Here is a 25,508-nt window from a genome sequence, read left to right on the forward strand (position 1 = left end):
CGCGCTGACGTGAATGAACAATGAGGAGAGTGCACTTCAGCGCTCTCGATCAGCCCGTCAACTGTTTGCTTCCAGTCAGAATTTGCACATTTTCGGTGATTTCCTTCAGAGCGCCGCTCCCTCCCGGTACGGATGTATGAGGCCGTCGCTCCTCTGTGAACGAGCTAATGCTCCGACCGATCGCCGCAGAGGAGCTTTCAAAGATTGACGTCGATTTGTTACGGAAAAACAAATAGAAAATGGACAAGAGGACATGTTGTGACTCCGGAGGAATAGCGTGACGCATTTTTAACCCTCCTGTTTCCTTTGGGTCAATTTTCACTGTCAAACATATAAGAAATATCAACTTTTTTATATATTTAAAGGGCTATTTAGGTAGTCAACAAGCAAACATAAAGTACCTCACACTTAAACTTGGAAAACAATCTTAATTCTAATAATTTTCTGGAGGTTTTAATTGCTGGGGTCAAATTGACCCCGAGGGTAAAATATGTCAGTAAATATAAAGGTAACAGGAGGGTTAAACATTGAATGGGGTCAAATTGACCCTAAGGTAACAGGAGGGTTAATAAGACTTTTTTTGAAAAACTTCTAGGCGAGAAACGTTTTGTCCCCAATCGGAAGCGAGAGACAAACGTAGCGAGCGACGCTAGCTAAACGTGAAATCGGGCATGTAACCGCAGCAACGGCGTTCATTGTCTCCTCTCTGCAGATCCGTGTGGACGGTCCTCAGGTGGGAGGAGTCCTATACGAGACCGTGACCGTGATGAAGGACAGCGGCGCCATCCTGCGGGACATGGCCTTCTCCCTGGACGGGAACTCTCTCTACGTCATGTCTGACAATCAGGTGAGGAAAAGCCAACATGCTTTTTTAAAAACTTCACATGAAAAAGAGTTTGTTGCCATTGTGCGGGTGTGAATTGTACAAAGAAACATACAACTAGAACGGGCACTCGGTAGAGCGCATACCTTCGCATATCACAACATTGGGCGTTGATTTATGAACATTTTGGCATTACTACATGCCAATTGAATATAAATTTACCGTGCTATGGTGAAAAGAAGATTTTGACCTATCCATGACCTTGACCTTTCACCCGATTGATCCCAAAATCTAATCAAATGGTCCCCGGATAATAACGAATCATCCCACCAAATTTCATGCGATTCGGTTTAAAACTTTTTTTGTTATGCGAATAACACGCATACAAATAAATAAATAAATAAATGGCGATCAAAACATATCCTTCTGCATTTTCAATGCGAAGGTAATGAGGTATTAACGTGTGTTAATTGATTGCAGTTGATGGGATTTTTGCTTTTCCGCCCAGATACCAGCGCTTCAGTCCGTCGCTCTGTACAGCCGCGGAGTTACAACAGTTTCCAAATCAAAAAACACAAATTTGTGTCCAATGATTAATTAATGAAATTTATTTGGAATCCGACCAGATGATTATCCCCGAAATCCAATGTGGCAACTTGCAAACAAGCGGAGGGGCTTGTTAAATGTGCAGTGTGTGTGTGTGTGTGTGTGTGTGTGTAAGGGGACGGGCCGCTGTACTAATTACTTATCCATGCGAATCGCCTTTTGTACATGACACATACATAGACACACACACACACACACACACACACACACACACCATAGAAAAACCATTAACAGCTTCTGAATGCCCCCCCGGCCCCCTCCTCATCTGCTCCTCAATTGGCCCGGCATCACAGAGGCGAGCGTGTTGTTGTTGTTGTTGTCGGACGATATTCTCTGCACTCATTGCAGATAAGAGTGAACAGTGATAATCACGTTCAACTCTCCATCAAGTGATTATTTTGGCGCAGCTGCACGGCGCTGTCAAACGGGATTACGTGTCAGCGCGGCCCGAAAATAATACGAATAGAAGAGCCCCGTTTGTCTCCTGACTGCTGGAATGTATCGAGTCACAGGACGGATGGGCAAAGGGCGTCGCTTTTATTCTTATTTTATTATTACCAAAGGTGGAACAAGCCTGTCAGAGAAGCCATTAAAAGCATCGCGTTGAACGGAACCAGCAGGCGGCCCCTGAACGCGTCGCACGCCGGCGCCTCAAACAAACCGGCTCCTCCTCCCGGTGTGACGGACCGGAAGAGACAGAGCATCACTTACTGATGCGCTCTGTTCCTTCAAGGACTCTCGTGCTTCCTTCAAGGAGATGATGGCCGGCTCCTCTCTCCTCGCTCCACGGCGGTTTACTCTCCATATTAGAGGAGCTTCGGCTTCGTGGCCCCCGAGGCGGCTGGGAGCCGAGCGAGGCCTCGCCGCTCGCCGTCTCCCCCCTCCATCTTTGCCCAGAGGTAGCGGGCTTCACGTGCAGATCTCCCACATTTTCTCGCAGATCCCAGGGATGAGAGATCTTCTGATTCCTGGGAGCCAAACGATACGGGAGCGACGTGGAACGGGAGGAGGCGCAGACAGATTTGGCCGAGATCAGCCGAATCCTCGCGGAATAACAATGAGCCTCTCTCGTCTCCTGCCGGGTGAAACACGCCGGGTTGGCGCGATGATGAAGAGTGAGGAGAGAAGAGAGGGAATCAGAGTGTGTGTGTGTGTGTGTTTGTGTTTGTGCCGTTTGGAATCCATTCTTGATATGAAAAAACAAAACTCTTTCCCCGCAGTTAATCTCTTCTTCCTCCCCACGTGCCTTCAGTTTGATCATTTCTAAGAATAGAAACGCTCGGGATCCAAACACTCGCTCACCTCGCCGAGTGTCACTCGCCCGTCTGTGTAATGACGGCGGCGGCGTTAAAACCTCCGAGAAGAGAGGAAACTGCCGCGGTGTTTCTCCAGGGCAATCTCCCAAAGTGCCACTCGGTGAAATGTTAAATGAATGCACCCGTCCACTTCGACGTGTGTGTGTGTGTGTGTGTAGGTGTGTGTGTGTGTGTGTGTGTGTGTGTGTGTACTCTACAGCCGTAGTTCCCAGACATTTGTTAACTGGTGGTCATGTGATGAATTCGGCTCGTTCAGGTTTTCGTTGTACAGCGTGCATCTTTTATCCGTCCGCGTCAAATCGATTTCTATGAGCGCATTATTGTTGTTTCTCATGCCGATTACCATCTGATTGACATTCGTGTGAATCGCATGAACACAAAGTAATGACACGCATTTATTGAATGGTCTTGACGGTTTCAAAACAAGGTCGAGCTTCAACAACAGGTATTTCCCCCCCGTGAACATTCGATTTCCGTCTCCGTCACGCCGGCGGCCGTGACGCCAAGTTTCACTGCCGCGTGTCTTTAGCTCGTTATTTTGGCAGATTGTCATAAACTACGTTTTTTTCTGTTCTTCGTTGCTCCCGTCTAGAAGCAGACAGGTTGTTCCATTTCAAAGTGGCCTTGGAGTTGAGGAAAGGAGCAAAGAATTACTGTAGCTTCATAAATATTTCCCCTTGAAGCGGACGATACGAGATAAGCACATTATCACCTTCGCATTGAAAATGCGGAAGGTTATGTTTTGATCGCCGTGTATTTATTTATTTATTTGTATGCGTGTTAACTCGCATAACTCAAAAGGTATTAAACCGAATCGCATGAAATTTGGTGGGATGATTGGTTATTATCCGGGGACCATTTGATTCGATTTTGTGATCGATCGGGTCAAAGGTCAAGGTCATGAAAAGGTCAAAATATTCTTGAATCGCATGGAATTTGGTGGGATGATTGGTTATTATCCTGGAACCATTTGATTAGATTTTGGGATCGATCGGGTCAAAGGTCAAGGTCATGAAGAGGTCAACATCTTCTTTTTACCATAGCGCGGTCCATTTTTATCTAATTGGCATGCAACTAATGCCAACATGTTCATAATTCAATGCCCAATCGTGTGATATGCGAAGGTATGCTCTCTACAGAGTGCCCGTTCTAGTTTAAACAGCATTCGTAAAGGAAGGATTCTGCCCCGAGTTCATTCCTCCTCCATATAAGCGGTTGATAACTGTCATTTTGATCACCGGTGGTGGCTTTGGATGTTGCCAGCTCCACACAGAGGAGATGGGATGACAGGAGTGCAGAGGTCGAAAAGCCTCGCATGCTCATCTGGCAGCATTCGTAAAAAAGGTTCCATTAAATCCGGATGAAAGTGTTCCAGCGATAGCGAGCTGATAAGATGAGTAGATTAGTGCGAGGGCATCACAGATGTCGGGAAAAGATGAGGATTTCTGTAATTCCCAGGGCTGTAAAAGTGAACATTATCATCCTGACTTCTGCCGCCGCTCATACCGCTTCACATCCAATAAGGCAGCCGGGCGAGATCTCTCACTTCTTGGAGGGTTTTCATTGGTTTTTCCGTGTGTGTTTGCTTTAAATAATCAGTTTTTAACTGGAGGAGTAGCTCCGTTAGCTGCTCGCCGTCGTCCTTGAGAGCCGCTAAAGCCGATGTTTTATTTATCGTTACTCCGGTTCTGTGTAACGGACTCTAATTCACATGCCGAGGCGCGATGCTTGTCGGACCTTGTGAGCGAACACGCCTAAGGTCATGTCTTTTGATCTCATTTGGATTCAACGCAGTGCGTTGCCGCGCCGGGTCACTTCCACTGAACATCAACTCTTATGTGCGGCGAGAGCTTCGCGTCTGACTCTTCGCGGGGCAGCAGGAAGCAGAAGATCCATAGCGCTGACCTTCGTAAAGGTCACGCTGACCAACGGCCGCGGACCAACTTCATGGATTATTCCCACTGCGTCAAACATGGATTTAGATCCCCGGCCCCACCCCTGCTGCAGAATCATTTTGCTAATGGGATGCACCTATTGGGTTCTGAAGTGCAGGAGGGAAGAAAAAAAACTCATAATAATTTCATACGGAGCAGTGGATAATCCATTTAGCCAACTCAAGACCTGCGAGAGCACCCACTTATACTACCAGGAGCACCGGAGACTCTAATCCATAATCCACATCAGGAAATTGCTAACATCATACGTCCAGACCTTGAAAAATAACAAAAGTATAAAATAAGTGGGGACTAGCTGCAGCTGAGTGCTGGGCTGGTGCTGGCCATCATTATATATAAATATATATACAGTATATACAGATATATATATATATACACACATAAATATATATATATAAATATACATATACAGGACTGTCTCAGAAAATTAGAATATTGTGATAAAGTTCTTTATTTTCTGTAATGCAATTAAAAAAACAAAAATGTCATGCATTCTGGATTCATTACAAATCAACTGAAATATTGCAAGCCTTTTATTCTTTTAATATTGCTGATTATGGCTTACAGCTTAAGAAAACTCTAAAATCCTATCTCATAAAATTTTAATATTTCCTCAGACCAAGTAAAAAAAAAGATTTATAACAGCTGAGTGTTTGTCAAGGCTCAGGAAACCCTTGCAGGTGTTTCGAGTTAATTAGACAATTCAAGTGATTTGTTTAATACCCTACTAGTATACTTTTTCATGATATTCTAATATTTAGAGATAGGATATTTGAGTTTTCTTAAGCTGTAAGCCATAATCAGCAATAAATCAGAATAAAAGGCTTGCAATATTTCAGTTGATTTGTAATGAATCCAGAATGCATGACATTTTTGTTTTTTAAATTGCATTACAGAAAATAAAGAACTTCATCACAATATTCTAATTTTCTGAGACAGTCCTGTATATATACATATAAATATATATATAAATATATACTGTATATGTATAAATATATCTGTATATAAATATACAGATATATATATATATTAGGGCTGTCAGCGTTAACGCGTTAATCTATGCGATTAATTTGGCCGCGTTAACGCACTAAAATATTTTAACGCAATTAACGCAACTTTGTTTACTTCCGGTGTTCGTTGAAGTTTTTACACTCAAACCGAGTGTCAAACCGCGGCAGTACGGTTTAACACTGTTTCCGTTTTTAAAACAATTATTTCTCCGCGAAAATAAGGAGCAGAAATCAGTTTAAACTCGTGGATGAATCAGTCGGGTTTCCTCCTGCTCCTCCTTCCTCCCGTCTCCCCCTCTGATACACAGAGGAACGGAGGGCGACGTGTCGGGTGACGCGGCGCGGAAAGAACTCGTCACACGAAACCTTCACCGTGATTGGTCAATCCGTTTGCCCGTCAACATTTTGGGGAAAAAACAACCAATGAACACTCAGTAAATCACAAAGGACCTCCCACCTCACAGGTTAGGCTCTATAGTAGCCTGTCAGTCAGAGAGCAGAGAAAACGGCACGAGGACAACTGAGCCTCATTGAATAGAGCTGAGATTGTTCTGGAATGTTTGATGTATAACACGTGGGTATGTGTCATATGCAAACGCCTTTAAAAGGTGAATTTTTTTTGTTTTTGTAAAATGTATAAAATGCCCCCAGCCTCCAGAGGGTTAACGTGACATATTTCAATGTCAGTCAGTTCCCAAGGCCACTGGTTCTGCTGTTCAATGTTAAAGATGACAGGACCAATGGGGTCTCAATATACTTCATTTTTTTTACTAATCTGATGTTTCACTGAAGAAACAATTTATCATCCACAATATTAAATACCTCGCTGGCACTTTATAGGTAGGAGCCTCTTTGAAAACACAGCTCTGTGTGAAGTTTGGTCTTTAAAAAGAATGAACCTTTAACTTTTAATTGCGATTAATCGCGATTAATGAATTTCAAAATGTGCGATTAATTAGTTAATTTTTTTGAATCGATTGACAGCCCTAATATATATACATATTTAAATATATATATATGTACAAACACACACATATATATATATATATAAATACATCTACATGTAAAAAATGGAGCAGTAAAAAACAAAATAAAACAAATGAGAAAAAAAAAAGAAAAAAAAAAAAGATAAAAAGCAGCCCATAGAATATACGTCGGTATAGATTTTTAAAACTGTAGTTCTGATACAAATAAAGAACTACGTGTTAGGATTCCAGATATGTGCTCCACTCTCAGGTTTCACGTTGGCGTTCAGCCTTGAAGGAGTCGCGTTGCACCTCCGCTGTGGACGATGCAGCGGACGATGCAGCGGAGGGGAAGATGTTGTGGAGCATTCTACACAACAGCACGTTTTGTTGTTGTTGTTGTTGTTGTTGTTGTGTGCAGTAATTCAATTTCACTGCCACTGGAATCATGTCCATACATCCAAAGATGCCAACACAGCCTTTTCTGTGTCTCTTTTGTGTGTATTAACGTATCAGCGTGTGTGTTGCTGAGCGTGACCTTTAACCCCTCGCTGCCCCCCCCCCCCCCTGCTTCAGGTGGCCCAGGTCCCCGTGGAGGCCTGTGAGCAGTACGGGACCTGTGCCGAGTGCCTGAGCTCCGGGGACCCCCACTGTGGCTGGTGTGTCCTGTACAACATGTGAGTCTGTCTCCTCCATCTACTCCCATGACACTCACACACACACACACACACACACACACACACACAGCCGAGGGATTAAGACCCACAACATCACTGTTGTATCAAACAGCTATAGTCATGTGATTTGGGCGGTTTAATACAACAGAGATGTTGTGCTCCCTGGAGTTCTCCGTTATCAACAGCTGGCGGGACCAAACCAAATGTTCCCGACAGCCTGATCCTTCTAAAATAAAGCTATGACAAAACCGCGGCTCTAACGACCGGCGTTAATGGTGGAGGGGGAGGGGGGGGGGATTAGCCCGCCGGTCGCAGCGGGTGTTCAAACAGCACCTCCACATACCCGGGGAACACTTTGGACCTGAGCGGGCTTATCCCTTCCATCTTAACCCTCCTGTCGCCTTCGGGTCAATTTGACCCGATTCAATGTTTATGTGTAATTGTTCTCGGGAGTCAACAAACAAACATAAAAGTACCTCACACACTTAAACAACAATAAAAATTATAATAATTTTTAATTTTTTTCTGAGTTTTTAATAGCTGGGGTCATATTGACCTCAAGGTAAAAATATAAAAGTAACAGGGTTAAACAGTTAAATCGGGAATTTTGTCAAAAGGCAAAGGGAGGCGTTAATCATCTGACCCCCAGGTCAGCGTGCATAATACCTCGATATGGAGCGAAGGGGATTAAGAACGCTGGGTCTCTCAAACGGCGGCGGCGTTAGTCCCCCCCCCCCCGTCTCATCATTTGATGTCTGCATTGCAGCGAGCGATATCTTGATGACGATCAGCGTTATTTAAATCGCAGCTCTCGGTGTGATCAAATAGTTAGTGAAGTGAGAGGAAAAAAAAGATTTGTTGTCTTAATCCAAATTACCTCATTAAACAGTAGTCACACACACACACACACACACACACACACACACACACACACACACACACACACACACACACACCCTTTCCTCCCAGCACACTAAGTCCCATTACGCTGTTTATTTGAATGAATGCCTCATACTTATCAGTGGGTAGAGAGACTGCTGTTCCCTCAAGTAACCCAAAGTGAATGAATCATGATCCCTCACATCGCAGAATGAGGCTACTTTATTTTTCTGTCCAATAAATCCTGATTGGGTCTTTTTAAAAAAAAATTTTTTTACAGCCTCTGAATGACTTTCATGTAGACCCCCCCCCCCCCCCTTTCAGGAGCTCACTTTCCCACCCTCGGCACAGTGGACCAGAGCACCCAGTGTGTATGGGGGGGGGGGGGGGGGGGCAGCAACAGTAGGAACAAATGGCTCCGTCAGACAAAACACGGTGAATAGAGGAGGGCAAAATAAAAGGCAATGAAAGACCACGTCTGAGATGAAAGGTGTCCCTTCTCTCTCCGGAGGCACTTCAGCCGATGAGCGGTCAGGAGGTGACCGGCTCTGCTCCCGCGGCTCCGGTCCGCCTGAGGGAGCCGAGCCGGCGACAGCTGTCGCCTCGCGTTTCCATTCCGCCATTTTTTCAAAGATGTACTATCGTGTTGTAATTACAGCCGAGGCCTCGGCGCTCTCTCAGGAGGCCCCGCCCCCCTCGGCAGCATCCGAGAGAGTGTATCGAGCACAGTCTCCCCTCGCCGTGCGCACCACGCCGTCAGCAGGAAGAAGAGTTTCCATTACGATCTAACTCCACGGCCGAGAGGTTCTTGCTCTCCTTTAATGCCGGTAGAGACCTGACCCCGACAACGCCTCTCTGAGATAAATCACGACCAACACGACCACATTAACCCTCCTGTTACCTTTGGGCTCAATTTGACCCCATTCAATGTTTGACATCTCTAAAAAAATTATTAACATTATTTTTTTTGCTTCATATTTCATGACTTTTCCTAATTTATTGGGGACGACTGGGAAAACATAAAATTCACACGACGATATGTTTTCAATGTCCTGAACACAACTTGTACGCATCGGTGTTCTTCGGGGTCAATTTGACCCCAGGCTGTTTTTCACTGTGTAAAACATATAAGAAATCATCTTTTTTATTTATTTAAAGGGCTATTTAGGAAGTCAACAAACAAACATAAAGTACCTGACACTTCAACTTGGGAAACAATATTAATTCTAATCATTTTCTGGAGGTTTTAATTGCTGGGGTGAAATTGACCTCGAGGGTAAAAGATGTTAGTACATTTGACTCAACAACAAATCCCCTCTCGTTCTCTAAAACACGGACAAATTATTCAAAGTTTTAGAAAATCCTCTCCTCTCGCATTGCCACAACTTTTTAAATGTACAGCCTACTTCTCTCTTACGGGATGATTCTGAGGTCGCACTGCGGTGCCAACCCCTTTCACTTCACTTTGCTTTTTAATTGCCTTTTGGGATTTTAGGAGCCGGAGCTTATTGGACTGTTGCACTCGGTGTGAGGAAAAAAGCACGGGAGAAATATAAAGGAACGATCTGCCGGGTGGAGGAAATGATCAAATGATCAAATGATCAAACGTCATAGTGATGGACATCGGACACTTCAAGCAACGATGATTTTTGAGTCTGAGCCTAAAGAGTTTCTGATGTCTGATTTCATGCATCATCATAATACTTAAATAATTAAATAATAATAATAACATATAATGTTAATGTTATAATGTATTAATAACACATAATAATAATAATAATAACTTAAATACATAATACATCATCATAATACTCAGCACTTTTTCTCCCTGTATATTTAGTATTAGTATTTAGTTTTTAGTGTTTAGTTTTTAGTCTTTAGTTTTTAGTTTTTAGTATTTAGTATTTAGTTTTTAGGATTGTGTTTTGTGTTTTATATTTGTTTTAATCGATTGCTCCGTGCATATTTCATCACCAGTCCCCTCTCGCCCCAACAGGTGCTCCAGGCGGGATCGGTGTCCGAGGGCGGAGGAGGCCTTCCGCTTCGCCACCGACATTGACCGCTGTGTGAAGATCATCGCTCATCCGGACAGCATCGCCGTGTCGGCGCACAGCGTCCCTGTGAGTGCCGCTTGGCGCTCCGCCAATCAAGCGCCTCGTCACTCCAACTCGCTCCCGACGTTTACGAGCAATCACGGAGAGTAGCCTTGTACGGCGGCCGCGTGTACAGTTGGCGGAGGGATTTGTGAGAGAGAGAGAGAGAGAAGGGTGCTTCTAGGACACCAACTCTATTTGTTGTGGTTTCAATACATGTCCTGTGGGATGAGAGACAAATGGGGGTGGAGGGGCTTGACGGGAGAGTTGTTTACGATGTCATCTGCCAAACGTCATCCGACTGCGTTAGCTAGAAGCTTAAAATCCACTGTTTTTGTCCAGTGGCCAAGAGCACAGAGGAGTCTGAAGTACAGTAAGAGCCGAGGATTATCTTTTTAGGGAATAGTTTGACACTTTTGGGAAGCACACTTATTCGCTTTCTTGCCAAGAATTAGATGATTAATACTCCTCTGGTATCGGCGTGTTAAATATGGAGCTAACGGCCAATTAGCTTAGCTTAGCACACGTAGATAGATAGATAGATAGATAGATATATACTTTATTAATCCCCAAGGGGAAATTTGTCGTCACAGTAGCAACACCAATAAACTAAACACACAAGAATAAAATATAAATATAAAATATAAAAAACATGGATGAAAGATATAGATGTATACAATTAAAATATAAAATACAAAATGAAGTATATATATGTATATAAATCAAATGAAACATATATGTACAGTATATATATATATACACACACAAACAAATATAATACAATGACTGCAAAGTATACAAAGTAAAATCCAAAATAAAATAAAATATATATGTATATATATATACAACATATATGCATACACAAATATAATACTACATATATGCAGGGGAAGCAGCTGTTCTGGCTCAGTCCGAAACACGACCGACCCGGACTATCAGCACCTCTTGAGCTCGTATGTCTCCTTGTTTTCAGCCCGTGTAAAAACAATGGCCGGACGAGAGGAGCAGCCACTTTTTTTTTACAGTTTGGCCTTCGTACAGATTTATGGACCGAGATTAAACGTGTTGATTAGCGAGTTTATTGTGGTGCACAGTAAATTATCTTTGGACAGAGCCAGAGGAAACAAGATGCTGCTCCTCGCGTCTCAAGCCCGGTCCGTTAAAATCCGTCCTCCTCTGCGTCTCTTTGAAGCTTCTTCTGGAGGTGAATAACGTTCCGGACCTTTCCGCCGGAATCACCTGTTCGTTCGGCCGGCGGGCCCAAGCGGACGGTCACGTCAACGGGAACCGGGTCATGTGTCTGTCGCCGGCGGGGAAGGAGGTCCCTCGGATCCCAGAAGGACAAGGTGAGCTCAGGCCGGACATCACTGATGGAGACGCCAACGACACACACACACACACACACGCACGCACGCACGCACGCACGCACGCACGCACACACACACACACACACACACGCGCACACACACACACACACACACACAGGAGCTTTCCTTTCAGATGGACCACCTTGCGTTCCTCTGTTTGTCCAAGGCGCTTCCTAAGTCGCCCGGAGCAGCAGGATTTTCTCAGAGCATATTCAGTAATCCTTCAATTGAAGTTTCTGACTGCAGGTTTCCGACGCCAGGTGTCTCCGTGCAGAAGTGCGATAAAAGTATTAACATTTGTTTTTTTGCGTTTTGACCTCCTCTTTTCTCTCATCGTTTTCGTTCTTTCGCCATTCCTTTCCCCTCCCCCCTCTCTCTCTCATCATTTATATTCCCTCCATCTATTCATTATGTTATCTCTCTCTCTCCTTTATCATGTACATTCCCTCCATCCTTTTATTCATGTTCTTTCTCTCTCTCTCTCTCCTTTATCATGTACATTCCCTCCATCCTTTCATTATGTTATCTCTCTCTCTCTCTCCTTTATCATGTACATTCCCTCCATCCTTTTATTCATGTTCTTTCTCTCTCTCTCTCTCTTTCCTGTATCATTTATATTTCCTCCATCCATTCATTATGTTACCTCTCTCTCTCCTTTATCATGTACATTCCCTCCATCCTTTCATTCATGTTCTTTCTCTCTTTCCTTTATCATGTACATTCCCTCCATCCTTTTTTCATGTTCTTTCTCTCTCTCTTTCCTTTATCATTTACCTTCCCTCTATCCTTTCATTCATAATGTTCTCTCTCTCTCTCCTTTATCATGTACATTCCCTCCATCCTTTTATTCATGTTCTTTCTCTCTCTCTCTCTCTCTTTCCTGTATCATTTACATTCCCTCCATCCTTTCATTTACTATGTTCTCTCTCTCTCTCTCTCTCTCTCTCTCTCTCTCTCTCTCTCTCTCAGACTGGGCCGGCGTGGAGCTTCGTCTGAACTCAAAGGAGACCGGTCAGATGGTCGCCAGCACAGAGGTGAAGTTCTACAACTGCAGCACCCATCAGACGTAAGTCTCCCTCCCCCCCCCCCACACACACACATCTCTGATTCGTTCAATAGAAGGTGGAGCGCTCCTCGATGGAGAGCAACGATGTACCGATGCTCTCGGCGCCGCTTAAGATCGGGCCGTTAGATAACCTCAGCGTTCGATTCATCTGTCGGGTTTCATTCCGATCAACGAGGAGCGAGAGCCCACAGTGAGCCGCTTTACTGGAGCAGCGGTCCCCGAGGACCCTGACTAGATAAGCAGCAGACCCCCCCGTTAATGTAAATTAACGAGGACTTTATTTAAATACTGTTTTGTCTCGCCAATATACATTTTTTTTAAATTTGGAAACTGGGAAGCTGCTTTGACTTTGAGCTGCGATGCCAACGTCAGCTCTATAAAGCTGAGGAGCTAATTAGCAGCCCGGCTACAAAAGGTGGATCTTATGAGGATGAATGCCAATTAGCAGCAGTTGTCAGCTTTCACAAGGTGCCCCGCACATCAGCAACTTTACGAGTTTTCACAGCCTAGCAAAACATCCGGAAAGGCCAAAAGTTGAATTAGTCACTTCGGAAAGACTTTCATCGGGATTTCTGTGCGTTTACATTTTTTTGTCCACATTCTTGGAGAGCGAAAGCGGTGTCACGGAGATGTGAACCGACGCACACGTGATACACGATGAGCCACCCGCTCGGACAGGACACTTGACCGACGCTGCATTCAGAGGCGAACCCGTGGAAATCTCTGCCAGTCCAGTTCTATTAATACCCGACACGCTGAATTTCTTTCTCACACACACACACACACACATTTTTTTATGTCCATATTGGCCCCGGGCAGCCAATTAATATGAAAATGTAATAGTGCTGCACTTCATTTATTGGCATTTGTAGCCGCAGTATCGGAGCGCTGCTCTGGGTTTTATAGTTTCTTCATGGTTTCATCTTATTGACCAATTTCAGGGTAGAAAAAGGATTCTGATGGAGCTCGGATCTGTTCTCTGCACACCTCCCTCCATGATGCACAGCGGAGCCCGCGTGGCACCGCACAAGGGAAATAGGACGTGTTCAATCTTCCGCTCTCCGTCCGGTGCGTCGGGGGCTTCGCTCGCCTCCTCCTCGCGGCTCGGTGCTCCACCCAGAGTCGACTCGCAATCAGCCGAACGGAAATGTGATTAAATCCCGATCTGACAGGGTTCAACTTTAATCCGCGGCTGACCGCCGGCTGCCGCTGATCGAATCCGAGCCAAAGATGTGGCGCAATTCTCCTCGTCCGATATCCACGCGTCACTTTTCATTCTCGCTTTCCAGTGAACGAGCCAGAGGTGGACGGTTGGAATGTACCGCTTTTCATCGCAGACAAAAAACAGAAATATAAAGCAAATGAAAAGCTCAGGGCAAGGACACTACAGGTCCTGGACATCTTCTTTATAAAACACTCCTTTTTTTTTAACTTTTGAAGTGCCCAAGAGGGCTTTAAGTGACGGGGCCTCTGCTGCAAAGACGTCACGCCTGAGCTCAGTTATTGTCGTCCGGGACAAAGAGACCAGCTTCATTGCTGTCGGCAGAGAAAATGGGGACATCTGATCTTTCAGCGAGACACACCGACATGATGAATTGAGCTGAAGGCTGTAATCCTTCATCCGTCTCCTCTTTTCAATCATCTTCACCCGGGAGAGGAAGATGTGGGGGATGATGAGGAGGGAACAAAAAAACCTTCTTTCTCTCTCTTCTTCTTTACAATGTAAACGTTCAATGAGCAGGAGACATTCATACGAGTGTGCGTGTGCTAATGTGTTCATTTGCCCCTGCAGGTGTCTTTCCTGTGTCAACAGCACCTTTCGGTGCCACTGGTGTAAATACCGCAACCTGTGCACCCACGACCCGAGCAGCTGCTCCTTCCAGGAGGGCAGAGTCAACGCCTCGGAGGTACGTCTCCGCTCACAGGAAGAGAGGCGCGGCTTCAGAGAGCAACATGTATCTGCTCCCGACGTGATACTTTCACCTTTTAAAATCTGAGTCGACAGCCTTGCCGGCAGCTGGTTTTTAAAGGCAGTGTTTCTTGAAGCTAAACGCTATACTTTACGCTAAACGGCTTTAGCTCAGTGGGGTAAGGGGGTCCTCCTGCAAAACCAGGGGGTTTGGTTCGATCCTCCCATTTTCCCCAAGTCGTGTCTCTGAGCAAGGCACAGCACCCACTGAACCCCAGGCTTCTTCCGGCGCTTTCACCTGCAGCCACTGCTCCTTAATAAAAAAATGCAGAACTAATTTCCGAAACTAATTTAAAAGTGTATATTCTATTGTATCAACGACCACGATAAGCCAAAGTACTGGAACATTTGAAGTGTTGAACACAAAAAAAGTCAGAGCATCACCATCAGAGTGGAAGACTGACTGTTCTCCCCAGAGTCTTGACTAGCATACTTATTACTGTGGATAAATACATCATTAACTAGAATGGGCACTCGGTAGAGCGCATACCTTCGCATATCACAAGATTGGGCATTGAATTATGAACATGTTGGCATTAGTTGCATGCCAATTGGATAGAAATTGACCACGCTATTGACCACGCTATGGTAAAAAGAACCTTGACCTTTGACCCGATCGATCCCACAATCTAATCAAATGGTCCCCCGATAATAAGCCATCCATCCCACAAAATGTCATGCGATTCAAGAAGATGTTGACCTTTTCATGACCTTGACCTTGACTTTTGACCCGATCGATTTCAAAATCTAATCAAATGGTCCCCGGATAATAACCAATTATCCCACCAAATCTCATGCGTTTCGGTTTAATACTTTTTGAGTTATGCGAGGAACACGCATACAAATAAATAAATACACGGCGATCAAAACATATTTTCAATGCGAAGGTAATAAATAGCCTTGCATAGTTTACCGGGGAGGAAAGTGTAACATGTAGCATGTGAATGCCAATTCTATTTGATACGACGTGCATCGACAGAAAGATACAAACTAAACAAGTATAACTAGAATGGGCACTCGGTAGAGCGCATACCTTCGCATATCACAAGATTGGGCATTGAATTATGAACATGTTGGCATTAGTTGCATGCCAATTGGATACAAATTGACCGTGCTATGGTAAAAAGAAGATTTTGACCTTGACCTTTGACCCGATTGATCCCAACATCTAATCAAATGGTCCCCAGATAATAACCAATCATCCCACCAAATTGCATGCGATTCGGTTTAAAACTTTTTTTGTTATGCGAGGAACACGCATACAAATAAATAAATAAATAAGTAAATACACGGCGATCAAAACATAACCCTCCGCATTTTCAATGCGAAGGTAACCAGATACCGTCGAAGGATAACTCAATTAATCTCCAAGAGTTATTAAAATACTGTTGATGTTTTATGCAACAGCTGGCATGAAAGAACGCCTGTTCCTCTTTCTGTTTTTCAGGACTGCCCTCAGCTCCTTCACTCGGGGGAGATCCTCCTCCCGGCCGGCGAGGTCCGGCCCATCACGCTGAGGGCCCGGAACCTCCCGCAGCCGCAGTCGGGCCAGCGGGGCTACGAGTGCGTGGTGCGGGTGCAGGGCCTGGTCCACCGCGTCACGGCGCTGCGCTTCAACAGCACCAACGTGCAGTGCCAGAACAGCTCGGTACGGCCTCAGCGGCGCTCGCGGCTGTCGAGCGGGGCGGGCAGCTCGGATGCTGAGCGGGGCGGTGTGCAGAGGGTGTCGCGCATACCGAGGAGAGAGAGCGTAGAGGAGGGGGAGAGTGACGAGGGGAAGGGAGAGGTCGGGGGAAAACATATATGTATGGCTAATTTGAAAGAAAGATGGAGACACTGAATTCAAAATTCTACTCGACACCGAGTGTAAAATCACCATTCAGGCAATGAATTTGAAGTAGAAATCACGAGTCATGTTTCCAAGTTGCTGCTCAAAGATCCATCTCTGAGCCTCTGGTCCTTTATCCAGCGTGACAGACAGGAACAGGAGGGCATGAGGTCCGGACCGGCCCACAGCAAGTTTCTTATCTTGTCCAGAAACAGGCCTCCATTGTCTCTGTGAAGAGGCTCCAGATGAGCAGATGAGTCCTCCTCTCTTAACCCTCCTGTTACCTTGAGGGTCAATTTGACCCCATTCAATGTTTAACGTCGGTGTTCTTTGCGGTCAATTTGACCCCAGGCTGTTTTTCACTGTGTCAAACATATAAGAAATATCAACTTTTTTATATATTTAAAGGGATATTTAGGTAGTCAACAAACAAACATAAAGTACCTCACACTTAAACTTGGGAAACAATATTAATTCTAATAATGTTCTGGAGGTTTTAATTGCTGGGGTCAAATTGACCCTCGAGGGTAAAATATGTTAGTAAATGTGAAGGTAACAGGAGGGTTAAGAAGTACATGTGATCAACTTCTTATCAGTGATTGAAGAAGAATCCTGATCAGTATTTGGACTTCCCGGTGCCCCCTCCCCCTCCCAGCAAGACCTTCAGACCATAAAAGTCCAACATCCTGTAATGTGTAAGGGTCCCAGTTCTGTTGAAAGAGATATTTTTTCCAACAACGACCTTGTCTCGCAAGCGTACGAGACAAGGTCGTTCCCGAGAACATGTTGTTCCCGACAGTCACAGGTTGTTGGGATGAATGCGGGAGGCTTTTTGGAGGCGAATCACGGGCTACATGTCCATGCGGAGCACACGGTGCCCGTCGGTGACAGGCAATGAAAAGGCCATTTCCCTCAGATGCGGATGATTGGCCACCGCGAGCCCGACGTGTCAGAGAGGAGCAGGCCACCGTGGCAGAAATGACAGATGGTTAAAAGCCTCGTCCCTCTCCTGCCCTTTCGTTCTCTCATTTTCCTCCACTTTCTTTTCCATCCTCCCCTCTTTCTCACTTTGACTCTCTCTCTCTCTCTCTGGATCCACTTATCGCAAACTCCCCTCACTTTCTCTGTCCCTGCTCTGCAGTACTTGTACGAGGGGGTGAAGATCAGTGACCTGGCAGTGGACCTCTCCATCGTATGGAACGGCAATTTCATCATCGACAATCCCGAGAAGATTAAAGGTGCCAGGGGCCAGAGGAGTGTGAAGCACTCACTTCACAGTGGGGGGGGGGGGGGATAGATGGGTCATAGAGACCACTTCAAGGCCCCCCATAAGAGCCTTGAGAGAAAGTTCAAAATAGCAGGGAGCGTTATCGAAAAGCAGCCAATCACCCGTGTGCCCTGAGGGGTGGATCTTCATATCTGGTTGGCTTTCTGCTCCATCATCATGCAATAAAAGGTAGATGTCAGTTTTCATCCAGGGCCGTGCATTAAATGCATTCCCCGTCTCCAAGGATGTCCACAGTGATGGCCGTGAATGTAAACAGGCGTCCTCATTACGCGGGCGAGTTGCTTCCGATGGGCATGAACACAGGCTGCTGACGGAGGAGACAGGCTTCAAAGAAAGCTTTATTGGATTACCTCGCCATCTTTTTTCCCCCCGTAATACTCGGAGGGGAGAAGTTAAACAAACGTGCTTTTCATGAATTTAATTGAATTCTCAAGTTGCCTCCGTGGTGGTCGGCAGTTGTCTTCTTTAGAGAATTGATGAGAAATACCGGCTGTACAAGAGCGCGTGGATCCGTTCGACTGAGTCCAATTCTTCCGGCACGTTCTGTGGCTGACGTGTGACTAATAAGCTCATTCGGAGCGGCGTTATTCTTCAAAAGACGTCACCGGTATTGCCGCGTGAGAAACGCGCTCGTTGCTTTAACCAGGGTGACCAGACGTCCTCTTTTCCCCGGACATGTCCTCTTTTTGAGACTTAAAAAATGCGTCCGGCAGGGATTCCAAAAACGTCCGGGATTTTGCTTCGTCGGATATTTGTGTTTCTCTGGGTCTTTCACAAACTAGTATTTACCCCTTACAAGTTTTGGAAATGGTATCTCCCTTACGTTCCACCTTCTTGCGCGAGCTCTGACTGTAGAGAGAACAGTCATTGGTCGACCGATCTCAGGGTTGCCAGATACACGATAATTATCCTCCAAATACGACCATTTTGAGCCTTTTACGATACTTCACCATTTCCAATCTGGCAACAGTCAGTGCGTTTACATGATGGTATAATTCGAATCTTGCTTTAGTCGGACTATGCTATCTTTTGGGGGATCTGCTGTTATCCCAATATACATGGCAGTGAGTAATTCGAATCATTGGCTGAAAGCATGTCATATCCGATACGATAGGTGGCGCTGTTTTCATTACAACTCGTGGTGATACAGCCATTTCCGCTTGACCTCTTCACCACCACCAACAACAACCAACAACATCAACATTTCGAGAAAGAACCATGAACTTTAGTATGTTCAACTCCTTCAATACATTAAGCATAAATTCTGTCTGCTCTTCGGTCCAGAAATGTGTGGTGGCTCTTGTGTTCTCCATAGCGTTGTTTGTTTGTTTTCTCCCGGCAGTGACAACTTATCGTCTCTTTCGACTTCCGGGTCACGACATGGGAGGGAGGGAGGGAGGAGGGCGGCGGGATCTCAAGCATGCGCAAAGACGCAAAGTCCAGTTCCTAATCCAATTCACCGTTACATGCCGCGATAGTCGAATTATCAACCGGATCGGATCGAGTTATCCAGGGGTGTTAATCGGATCGTAGTCGGACCGCACATAGTCGAACAAAGGTGTTCACATGAAACGGATAATTCGATTTCAGTCCGACTAAGCCAGCTATTCGAATGCATGTAAACACGGTCACTGAGCACCTTGCCGCCTCCACTAGACGAAGTGTCCTCAGATCTGGCCACCCTACTTTAACCGCCCGGGTGTGTCCTCTGCGCCGTCCCACAGTGCAACTCTACAAGTGCGGCGCCCGGCGGGACAGCTGCGGCATGTGTCTGCGGGCCGAGAGGAAGTTCCAGTGCGGCTGGTGCGGCGGCGAGGGCCGGTGCACCATGAGGCAGCACTGCCCTCCCGTCTCGCCCTACGCCAACCGCTGGCTGGACCGTTCTGCCAGGAATGTCAAGTGCACCAACCCACGCATCACCGAGGTCAGTTGGTTGTTTGTTTGTCAATATGACATGTTTGACTTAAATATATCGTGTATTTGGATTGTGAGATGTGAGTTCCTGTAGCCAAGCGATTTCCTGGAATCGGTGGTTTCTCTCGGTCTCAAGCGACGGTGGCTCGAGCGGATCGTCCTTGAAACTCAAGGTTTTACCCTTTGACCTCTTGAACCCGAGCGAGACACTGAACCCCCGAGTTGCTCCGCGGGTTTCTTTCCAGCCGCCCACTGCTCCTACGCAGGGTTCATACTCATGTTGACCAGTTGTTTCCCATGACCTTTCCATGACCTTTAACCCTCCTGTTACCTTTAGGGTCAATTTGACGCCATTCAATGTTTAACGTCGGTGTTCTTTGGGGTCAATTTGACCCCAGGCTGTTTTTGACTGTCAAACATATAAGAAATATCAACTTTTAAAAATATTTAAAGGGCTATTTAGTTAGTCAACAAACAAACATAAAGTACCTCACACTTAAACTTGGGAAACAATATTCATTCTAATAATTTTCTGGAGGCTTTAATTGCTGGGGTCAAATTGACCCCGAGGGTAAAATATGTTATTAAATGTAAAGGTAACAGGAGGGTTTAACCAAATTTCAATGACCAAACATTTGGTGAAATCTTGGCGTATACATGAGTATATATCCTTAAATGACACAAATGAATGAGAGACAATAGTTTGATTAAAAGAATAACTATTTATACAAATGTTTATTCTTTTAATCAAACGGTTTAAATGAACATATACAACACATTTCCATGACTTTTCCAAAGATTTGGGGATTGACAGTTTTTCAAGGACTTTTCCAAGCCTGAAAATAACCAGCTCCAAGCTGACGGCTCGCTGGTCTCCCAGTGACACGGTGACGCGCCAATTAAAACAACAGAGCTGCAATACATATTTCAGAAACCCTGAGGAAGACCAACAATACATCCTCAACTTGGCAAATAAGTGGAAAGCTATCATGACTTTGTGGTCATTGGTTCAGCAACGTGTTGGACAGCTTTTTGATTGAAATGCGAGAGCAAAGGCTCTGACAGCAGGGGTGTCAAACTCATTTTCACCGTGGGCGACATCAGCATCATGGCCTCAAAGGGTTGTGACTGAACGTATAAACGTATAAACTACTCCAACAGAGTTAAAATAACTCTCTTTGCATTTGATTATTGTTTATTTGAGTGTAGTAATATTGTACATGAGAAAAAATCTCTAATATTATAACGTAAATCCATTTAATTTGAAACCTTCAAAATAAAAGCACAGGACATTTTTCTTCAATTTCTTTAAGTTGTTGTGTATTTTATTCAGTCAATCAAATCAAATACAATACAATATTATTTTATATAATATACAAAACAGAAAGACTGAAAAGGTATAGGTAGAAGCAAAAAATGCTTATATATTCCTATCCTAAATTAATATCAAATAAATCAGAAAAACAAAGAAAAAAGAAGAAAAAATACATATACACTACCGTTCAAAAGTTTGGGGTCATCCAGACAATTTTGTGTCTTCCATGAAAACTCACTTTTATTTATCAAATGAATTGAAAATTGAATAGAAAATATAGTCAAGACATTGACAAGGTTAGAATTAATGATTAATATTTGAAGTATTAATTTTGTTCTTCAAACTTCAAGCTCAAAGGAAGGCCAGTTGTATAGCTTATATCACCAGCATAACTGTTTTCAGCTGTGCTAACATAATTGCACAAGGGTTTTCTAATCAGATATAAGTCTTCTAAGGCGATTAGCAAACACAATGTACCATTAGAACACTGGAGTGATGGTTGATGGAAATGGGCCTCTATACACCTGTGGAGATATTTCATTAGAAACCAGACGTTTCCACCTAGAATAGTCATTTACCACATTAACAATGTATAGTGTGTATTTTTGATTAATGTTATCTTTATTGAAAAAACAGTGCTTTTCTTTGAAAAATAAAGACATTTCTAAGTGACCCCAAACTTTTGAACGGTAGTTTATATATACATACACATACATACAGTAAAGGTGAAGGTGATCATACATCTTTCAAGCTGCCAGGGGCCACATGAAATGATGTGGCGGGCCTTGTGTTGGGCACCTGTGCTCTACCGGGTCCCGTACCATAGTCGTGGTTCCTATGTTTATATTGTAAGTATAACGACATTTCCCGAGGAGATAATAAATAGTATTTCCTTCCATAAAAAGCCATTTGAGTCCCGCGCCTCCTGACTGGAAGGACTATTCATACCTCTTTCGCATCCAGCAGCAACACGCCAGAGACAACTTGTTGGATGTTCCTGCATTAATACAACAAACGCTTCAACCCGTGGCCACCTTCCAATTTCCCGCCCAAGTGGCTGTTTACCTGAGACAATCTCTTCTCATCCCACGCCGGCTGAATACCTTAAGTGCTCGACAGCCCGAGTCTCTTATGAGAGCGCTGACGGATCTTTTATGTCACCGACTCCCGAATTGAAGCTCACTGGGTCAGACGCGGAGACGCGGCGCTGCTCCACTTCAAAGGGGCCGCGAGCCTTTGATGTCCCCGTCGCATTATTAGTGTCTCTGAAGGAGGGAGCGTCGCTCTGCGGGTCCAAAGGTTCCCCCCCCGCTGGGACCTCGTCTATGGGTTTCTCAGGGTTTTGTTATTCGCTGCATTATTCAGTAAAGTTTGGTTGTGAATTATGGTGGATTTCAAGGCTTTTGGGGAAAAAAAGAGAGAAATAAACCCCCTCTGTCAGTTTGGGACTTAAGGTAAATGTACTTTATGTTGATATAGAGATTACACAGAGGGAAGTGTGTCTGTGGAGATTCAGGTCGTGTGGATTCAGGAACAAATCAAAATAATTGACAATCTGAAAGGAAGCCCAGGTACTATATATATATGACAGAACTTTCTAGGTTGTGTTGGTTGCTGGGAAGGTTTTCAGTGTAGATCCATATAGACATTTTAAGAGTCGACTGGAATTCCGCCATCATTATATTCCTCTTGCCTCATTGGGGGAAACCCTTTAAACCATGCAAGTCTCTAAAACTGTAACTAATTACATCTATTCATGATTTTTCTTCACGGCACATTTTTCTCCAATATGGGAAAATACTACTTTTGAAGTGTTGCCGCGGGTTGAATTTTTTGTCCGCTGGTTCGGGTAGACCTATTTTGCATGCAAATTACATGAATATCTTTAAATAAAAATCCATATTTTAAATAAAATAAAATATTTATACCCAAATCCTACCAAACTGACTCCAGATCAGCACGTACACACATGGACATGGGACACGCCCACATACACACACACACACGCACCTTATGCTCTCAGGCTGGTTTTATTGGCCATTGGGCTGGTTTTGTCACACAGACCTGGCAACCCTGGCGACGGCCAAAATGTGTACGCCAAGAATTCAAAAGCAGCGCTACACAAACCAAATGACGTCACCTTCCTAAATACGGTCCGTGCTCCTCTTTTCCTGCGTCCAGGTGAGTCCAGTGGCGGGCCCTCTGGAGGGGGGCACGCTGGTCACCATCCAGGGCCTGAACCTGGGGCTGTCCTTCTCCGAGCTGGAGGGCAACGTGGAGGTGGCGGGCGTGCAGTGCGTCCCACAGGAGGAAGGATACATCACTGCAGAACAGTAAGAGAGACTCCACACACGTACTCATACTGTACTTACAGTACACACACACACACACACGGAAGAAAAAAACAGAATCTCTTTTTCTGTCACATTCACAAGCAGACTGTGAATAGGCTGGAGCCCAGTGACGCCGCAACAGGTTGCAGGATTGTGTGTGTGTGTGTGTGTGTGGGGGGGGCTGAGTCAAAGGAAGACACGGTCTTTGTGTCGCTGTCGTGATGAGGCTGTCGGCGGTAGCTGTAATTGAAATGCGCTGCATGTCTCTGACTGGGGGGGGGGGAGACAATATGTTAGCCGTGTGTTTCTCTCGCAGCCATGTAATGCGATTGGGCTCCGGCTGCAGGGACTTTATTTATATCCTTGAAAAAAAATAACAAAAATAATAGAAAGAGGAAGCAAGAGAACATGCCAGAGGAAAATTGGAAACCTCCCGTGATGTATGAGGAGAAGGGCGAGGACCACGCGGAGGTCTGACCGTGTAGGGGGGGGCCGCTCGGCGGGGGCAAGTCACGCGACGCACACACGGCGCTTTTACAATGCGGCACGACAACCGTTACGAGCATTAATTTCAGCACGGGGGGGTCAGTCTGCTATCATGACTTATTCATGGCACACTTTATCTTATTGACCTGACAGGCAATGCTGATTTATTGAAGGGGAAAAAAAGAAGGCAGAAGAAAAAAGAAAGAAAAAAACCGCGTTGTCATGGCAACCGGAGGTAATGGCGGGTGGCAATCGTGCGCCGAAGATGGGTAGGGGTGCAGTTTATCATTTGAGTTCTATCGCTGTTATAGCGTTCCCATTAGAAAGACAGATGGCCCTCTGGATTGACCCACAACTTCCATGAAAGTCTGCCTCAATCACCCCGGCAGAGCAACGCATGTGACGCAGGGCAGCGATTCTGTCGTGTGTGTGTGTGTGTGTGTGTGTTATTACTTGTATGCATCTGTTGCGTGACGGTTTATTTTGTGTGTGTGTCTCTTTGTGTGTTTTTTTCCCTCGACAGGATCGTGTGCGAAATGGCCGCCGCCCCCCCAAAAAGCGCCCCGGGGCCCGTGAAGCTGTGTGTCGGCGAGTGCCGACCGGAGCTCCGCGCGCAGTCCTCCCAGATCTACTCCTTCGTGGCGAGTCTAGCGCTCAAAAAACACACATTTACTTTATTCCATTTGTTCTGAAGCCAAACGCCAAGTCCTCGCAATGAATTGGGATGAACGTGCGATTGCAGGTGTAACCCCCCCCCCCCCTCAAAAAACTAAACTATTTCATCCATCAAAGCCTCTTCAATAATTAACTGGAGTGGAAGATGGAGTCAGATTTTAGGAGAGCATCAAGAGATGTGAGCTCATCATCACTGTGAAGTTGCTTTGAATTATTTGTTCACTCAGTGCCTTATTTTCATTTTTTAACGGCAACAGAAAAGTTGATCACACTCGAGCCAAGAACTATTTTTGTTTGCTTCTTAAGAAGCACTCTATTATTTGTCATTTTTGATAGCGTCATTCTTCATTAAATCATTTCCCCCTCCCAGAATATTTGGAGTGAAATAGCATTTGCAGTTTGTTATGCTGAATATATTATTTTACAAAAAGAAAATATACAAATATATAACCTTGTAGAAATCACTACACAAGGATGCTGTTTTTTTTTTTTTTAACATAAGATGAAAACAAGGAGAACTAGAATGGGCACTTGGTAGAGCGCATACCTTCGCATATCACAAGATTGGGCATTGAATTATGAACATTTTGGCATTAGTTGCATGCCAATTGGACAAAAATGTATCGTGCTATGGTAAAAAAAGAGTTTGACCTTTCCATGACCTTGACCTTTGACCCGATTGATCCCAAAATCTAATCAAATGGTCCCCGGATAATAACCAATCATCCCACCAAATTTCATGCGATTCAAGAACATTTTGACCTTTCCATGACCTTGACCTTTGACCCGATCGATCCCAAAATCTAGTCAACTGGTCCCCGGATAATAAACAATCATCCCACCAAATTTCATGCGATTCGGTTCAATACTTATTGAGTTCTGCGAAAGATTTTGACCTGTTCATGACCTTTGACCTTTGACCCGATCGATCCCAAAATCTAAT

General features: G+C 44.8%; 2 protein-coding genes across 4 annotated transcripts in view; one reads left to right on the plus strand and one right to left on the minus strand.

Moving 5' to 3' along the window:
* Positions 1–25,508, minus strand: part of LOC130208960 (olfactory receptor class A-like protein 1) — a 118,514-nt gene that overhangs the window by 76,955 nt on the left and 16,051 nt on the right. The window lies entirely within an intron of this gene.
* LOC130208956 (plexin-A2-like) overlaps positions 1–25,508 on the plus strand; it is an 89,122-nt gene that overhangs the window by 38,840 nt on the left and 24,774 nt on the right. For all 3 annotated transcript variants that reach the window (XM_056438417.1, XM_056438419.1, XM_056438418.1), the window contains 11 exons: positions 713–847; positions 7,252–7,352; positions 10,228–10,351; positions 11,517–11,670; positions 12,661–12,757; positions 14,550–14,664; positions 16,174–16,374; positions 17,696–17,792; positions 19,567–19,766; positions 23,253–23,404; positions 24,414–24,531. In XM_056438417.1, coding sequence (XP_056294392.1) covers positions 713–847; positions 7,252–7,352; positions 10,228–10,351; positions 11,517–11,670; positions 12,661–12,757; positions 14,550–14,664; positions 16,174–16,374; positions 17,696–17,792; positions 19,567–19,766; positions 23,253–23,404; positions 24,414–24,531 — 1,494 coding nt within the window. The remainder of the gene's footprint in view (positions 1–712; positions 848–7,251; positions 7,353–10,227; positions 10,352–11,516; positions 11,671–12,660; positions 12,758–14,549; positions 14,665–16,173; positions 16,375–17,695; positions 17,793–19,566; positions 19,767–23,252; positions 23,405–24,413; positions 24,532–25,508) is intronic.

Source organism: Pseudoliparis swirei, chromosome 18 (genome assembly GCF_029220125.1).
Source record: "Pseudoliparis swirei isolate HS2019 ecotype Mariana Trench chromosome 18, NWPU_hadal_v1, whole genome shotgun sequence".
NCBI lineage: Eukaryota > Metazoa > Chordata > Actinopteri > Perciformes > Liparidae > Pseudoliparis > Pseudoliparis swirei.